The sequence below is a fragment of the Cebus imitator genome, unplaced genomic scaffold (genome assembly GCF_001604975.1).
Source record: "Cebus imitator isolate Cc_AM_T3 unplaced genomic scaffold, Cebus_imitator-1.0 Scaffold234, whole genome shotgun sequence".
Classification (NCBI taxonomy): domain Eukaryota; kingdom Metazoa; phylum Chordata; class Mammalia; order Primates; family Cebidae; genus Cebus; species Cebus imitator.
The window spans coordinates 2,070,570-2,075,867 of NW_016107549.1; the positions used below are offsets into that span (position 1 = coordinate 2,070,570).

At 40.6% G+C, this 5,298-nt stretch overlaps 1 protein-coding gene across 3 annotated transcripts in view; it reads left to right on the forward strand.

Moving 5' to 3' along the window:
* Positions 1–4,435, forward strand: part of ZNF709 (zinc finger protein 709) — a 52,118-nt gene extending 47,683 nt beyond the window's left edge. For 2 of the 3 annotated variants that reach the window (XM_037727590.1, XM_017497832.2), the window contains exons 2-4: positions 654–789; positions 995–1,052; positions 2,491–4,435. In XM_037727590.1, coding sequence (XP_037583518.1) covers positions 654–789; positions 995–1,052; positions 2,491–4,228 — 1,932 coding nt within the window. In that variant the 3' untranslated portion in view covers positions 4,229–4,435. The remainder of the gene's footprint in view (positions 1–653; positions 790–994; positions 1,053–2,490) is intronic. The other variant, XM_017497833.2, reaches the window with a different exon arrangement.
* Positions 4,436–5,298: the final 863 nt, after the last annotated feature.

Here is a 5,298-nt window from a genome sequence, read left to right on the forward strand (position 1 = left end):
GTTGCGGTGAGCCGAGATCGCGCCATTGCACTCCAGCCTGGGTAACAAGAGCGAAACTCCATCTCAAAAAAAAAAAAAAAAAATTTCACTAAAAGAATATTTTCACTCAACCAGTTGGATTTGACCGGTTTAATGGTCTGCAGTACTTGAGGACAGCATGGCCAGCAGGATGTTGTTACAAGTTGTGTATGCCCTCTGGCTTCTCAGTGTAATAGTGGGGATAGAAGAAAAAATGTGCAGTTCTTCAGCATATACTTATTCTTTAAAATCTCATACAGATTTGACCCTGTGTTTCATGGGATGCTGAGTGATAGGGTACATAATAGGGCAGGAGATAAAAAGTATTTTTCCTACAAGGAGTTGTTGGTTTTAAACTGGAAATATTTGCTTTGTTTGTATAGCATATCTCCAAGGTGCTGTGTATCCTGTCATTGCAGAGCATAGACTTGAAATAATCACAGTAAAAATGTAGAAATAATTTCCAAGTATTCATGGCAGTGTTAAATTTATGAGGTAAGAATGGACAGAAATTTGAGTTCTGATGACAAAGTTACAGGATAAATGGAGAAAGGGAATTAAATATGAACTTTTTATAAACTGAGTATATATCCCCAGTGCTGTCAGTCTCACCCATCCTCCTCTATACATGTGAGATGTTTCAGGACTCAGTGGTCTTTGAGGATGTGGCTGTGAACTTCACCCAGGAGGAGTGGGCTTTGCTGGGTCCCTCTCAGAAGAAACTCTACAGAGATGTGATGCAAGAAACCTTTGTTAACTTGGCCTCTATAGGTAAGAATGAAATTATTCCCTCACCTAGTTAATTAGAGAACAAGTGTTTCTTGCTCATCAACAAGGTTCCAAGATTTAGAATGTTGAAAGGGAATACGTTGGTAAATAAATCATACAGGATAACAGCTCATCCTAGATTTAGAATCTAATAATTTTTCTTTAATTTCTAATAGTTTTAATGATTTTTTCTGGGCCTGAATTTTAGGGGAAAACTGGGAGGACAGGAACATTGAAGATCACAGAGACCATGGGAGAAAGCTAAGGTGAGTTGTACTTACAAAAGAAAATACTGTTCCATGAGAGACTCTTAGCATGTCATTAAGTTTTTAAAATGAGTAATTGAGCCAGGCACAGTGGCTTACGCCTGTAATCCCAACACTTTGGTAGGCCGAGGTGGATGGATCACAAGGTCAGGAGTTCAAGACCAGCCTGGCCAAGATGGTGAAACCGTGTCTCTACTAAAAATGCAAAAATTAGCCAGGCACAGTGGTGGGCGCCTGTAATCCCAGCTACTCAGGAGACTGAGGTAGGAGAATCGCTTGAACCTGGAAGGCAGAGGTTGTAGGAGCTGAGATCACGCCACTGCACTCTAGCCTGGGCGACAGAGCAAGACTCTGTCTCAAAAAAAAAGTAATTGAAACAAGCCCCATTTTATATTTATTTATTTTTAGAAAATTTTTGCCAAGAAAGTTCTCTTAAAAATGGCACAGATGTTCGTATTTGAAAATAGTTCACTTGGAAACAATATTAAGAAACTCTGTATTATGAATTTTGGCTAGGCATGGTGGGTCATGCCTGTAATCTCAGCACTGTGGGAGGCTGAGATGGGCGGATTACCTGAGATCACGAGTTCAAGGCCGGTCTGGCCAACATGGCAAAACCCCTTCTCTACTAAAAACCCAAAAATTAGTCAGGTTTGGTGGTGGGTACCTGTAATCCCAGCTACTCATGAGGCTGAAGCAGAAGAATTGCTTGAACCCAGGAGGCGGAGGTTGCATTGAGCCAAGATTGCACCACTGCACTCCAGCCTGGGCAACAGAGCGAGACTCTGTCTCAAAAAAAGTAACTCTGTATAGGCCGGGCGCGGTGGCTCAAGCCTGTAATCCCAGCACTTTGGGAGGCCGAGGCGGGTGGATCACGAGGTCAAGAGATCGAGACCATCCTGGTCAACATGGTGAAACCCTGTCTCTACTAAAAATACAAAAAATTAGCTGGGCGTGGTGGTGCGTGCCTGTAATCCCCGCTACTCAGGAGGCTGAGGCAGGAGAATTGCCTGAACCCAGGAGGCAGAGGTTGCGGTGAGCCGAGATCGCGCCATTGCACTCCAGCCTGGGTAACATGAGTGAAACTCCGTCTCAAAAAAAAAAAAAAAAGTAACTCTGTATTATGAGTTTTATTGTTTTGATAATAGCTCTGGTCAAGTACTCTTTCTGAACATTCATTACATACACTCCCCTGAAAATGGCAAAAGTAAGTTGGGCATGGTGGCTCACGCCTATAATCCTAGCACTTTGGGAGGCTGAGGTGGGTGGATCACCTGAGGTCATGAGTTCAAAACCAGCCTGGCCATCATGGTGAAACCTCATCTTTAAAAAAAAAAATGACAAAGTATAATTCTACTACCTATTAATGATGGTGAAATCATGATTATAAAATTATTATTTTTAAAAAGACCCTAATTGTGTGCTTATTTTTTTATAGAAGTCATATGGTAGAGAGGCTCTGTGAAAGCAAAGAAGGTAATCAGCTTGGAGAAGCCATCAGTCAGACTCCAAATCCTAAAACAAACAGGAAAACTTTTACTAGAGTAAAACCATATGAATGCAGTGTGTGTGGAAAAGACTATATGTGTCATTCATCTCTTAATAGGCACATGAGATCTCACAGTGAACATAGATCATATGAGTATCAAAAATATGGAGAGAAATCATATGAATGTAAGGAATGTGGAAAAAGATTCAGCTTTCGAAGTTCATTTCGAATACATGAAAGAACTCACACTGGAGAGAAACCCTATAAATGTAAGCAGTGTGGCAAGGCTTTCAGTTGGCCTAGTTCCTTTCAAATACATGAAAGAACTCATACTGGAGAGAAACCTTATGAATGTAAGGAATGTGGGAAAGCCTTCATTTATCACACAACCTTTCGAGGACACATGAGAATGCACACAGGAGAGAAACCCTATAAGTGTAAAGAATGTGGGAAAACTTTCAGTCATCCCAGTTCATTTCGAAACCATGAAAGAACTCACTCGGGAGAGAAACCCTATGAATGTAAACAATGTGGAAAAGCTTTCAGATATTACCAAACTTTTCAAATACATGAAAGGACTCACACTGGGGAAAAACCCTATCAATGTAAGCAATGTGGTAAAGCTCTTAGTTGTCCCACATCCTTTCGAAGTCATGAAAGGATTCACACTGGAGAAAAACCCTATAAATGTAAAAAATGTGGCAAAGCCTTCAGTTTTCCTAGTTCCTTTCGAAAACATGAAAGAATTCATACAGGAGAGAAACCCTATGATTGTAAAGAATGTGGGAAAGCATTCATTTCTCTTCCAAGCTATCGAAGACATATGATAATGCATACTGGAAATGGACCTTATAAATGTAAGGAATGTGGAAAAGCCTTTGATTGTCCTAGTTCATTTCAAATCCATGAACGAACTCACACTGGAGAGAAACCCTATGAATGTAAACAGTGTGGTAAAGCCTTCAGTTGTTCCAGTTCCTTTAGAATGCATGAAAGGACTCACACTGGAGAGAAACCCCATGAATGTAAACAATGTGGTAAAGCCTTCAGCTGTTCCAGTTCTGTTCGAATACATGAAAGGACTCACACTGGAGAGAAACCCTATGAATGTAAGCAATGTGGTAAAGCCTTCAGTTGTTCCAGTTCTTTTCGAATGCATGAAAGAATTCACACTGGAGAGAAACCCTATGAATGTAAACAGTGTGGTAAAGCCTTTAGTTTTTCCAGTTCCTTTCGGATGCATGAAAGGACTCACACTGGAGAGAAACCGTATGAATGTAAACAGTGCGGTAAAGCCTTCAGTTGTTCCAGTTCCTTTAGAATGCATGAAAGGACTCACACTGGAGAGAAACCCTATGAATGTAAACAGTGTGGTAAGGCATTTAGTTGTTCCAGTTCCATTAGAATACATGAAAGGACTCACACTGGAGAGAAACCTTATGAGTGTAAACAGTGTGGTAAGGCCTTCAGTTGCTCTAGCTCTGTTCGAATGCATGAAAGGACACACACTGGAGTGAAACCTTATGAATGTAAACAGTGTGATAAAGCCTTCAGTTGCTCGCGTTCCTTTAGAATCCATGAACGAACTCACACTGGAGAGAAACCCTATGCATGTCAACAATGTGGTAAAGCCTTCAAGTGTTCCCGTTCCTTTCGAGTACATGAAAGAGTTCATACTGGAGAGTAAGCCTATGTATGTAAGCAGTGTGGCAAAGTTTTCAGTTGTCCCATTTCCTTTTTGTTGTTGAGATGAAGTCTCACTCTGGTGCCCTGATGGAGAGCAGTAGTGTGATCTCAGCATACTGCAACCTCTGCCTCCTGGGTTCAGGCGATTCTCCTGCTTCAGCCTCCTGAGTAGCTGGGACTACAGGTGTGAACCACCATGCCCAGCTGATTTTTGTATTTTTAGTAGAGATGGGGTTTCGCCGCATTGGCCAGGCTGGTCTCGAACTCCTGACCTCAGACGATCCACCCACCTCGTCTTCCCAAAGTGTTGGGATTACAGACGTGAGCCACCACCCCCAGCCCCCATTTCCTTTTGAAGACATGAAATTATTCATATTTCAGAGAAACCCTATGAATGAATGTAAGACATGGGAATATCTTCAATTCTCTAGGTGTGAATATGGGGAAGCATTCATACTGGACAGAAAACCCTGCAAATGTAGGCAGTGTGGAAAAGCCTTCAATGGTCATATGACTATTTGAGGACCACGAGAAGGCATATGAAATGTAAGGAATTTTCATATGCCCTATAAACGTAAAGAATTTATAACCTAAAAATGTAAAGAACCTGGAAAAGCCTATAAATGTAAAGGATGTGGAAAACCTTTGTCTCAGTTTACTTGGAAACCATGAACAAACTTGTACTGGAAAGTGACTTCTCAAATATAGGCATTGTGAGAAAGCCTTCAGTTGACCCACATACTTATATGTGAGAATGCTGACTGGATAGAAATCCTATAAAAGTGAGAAATAACAATGTTTTCAATTTTAACAAATGCTTATGTGAATACTCCCTTATGTGTGAAACTTCAAACTCATATTGAAACTCCCAATAGGGAGGTATTATGTAAATGTAGATAATATGGGAAAGCCTGATGCAAATTAATTCATGTATATTGTTCTAGAAAATTCACACGACAGAAATGGTATAAAACTTATAAATGTATTATCAGTTACTCATTCTGAAAGTGGATCTCTGAACTATGGATTTCTATTTATTGCTTTCACAAAAGAACATTGCGATGAGATAAT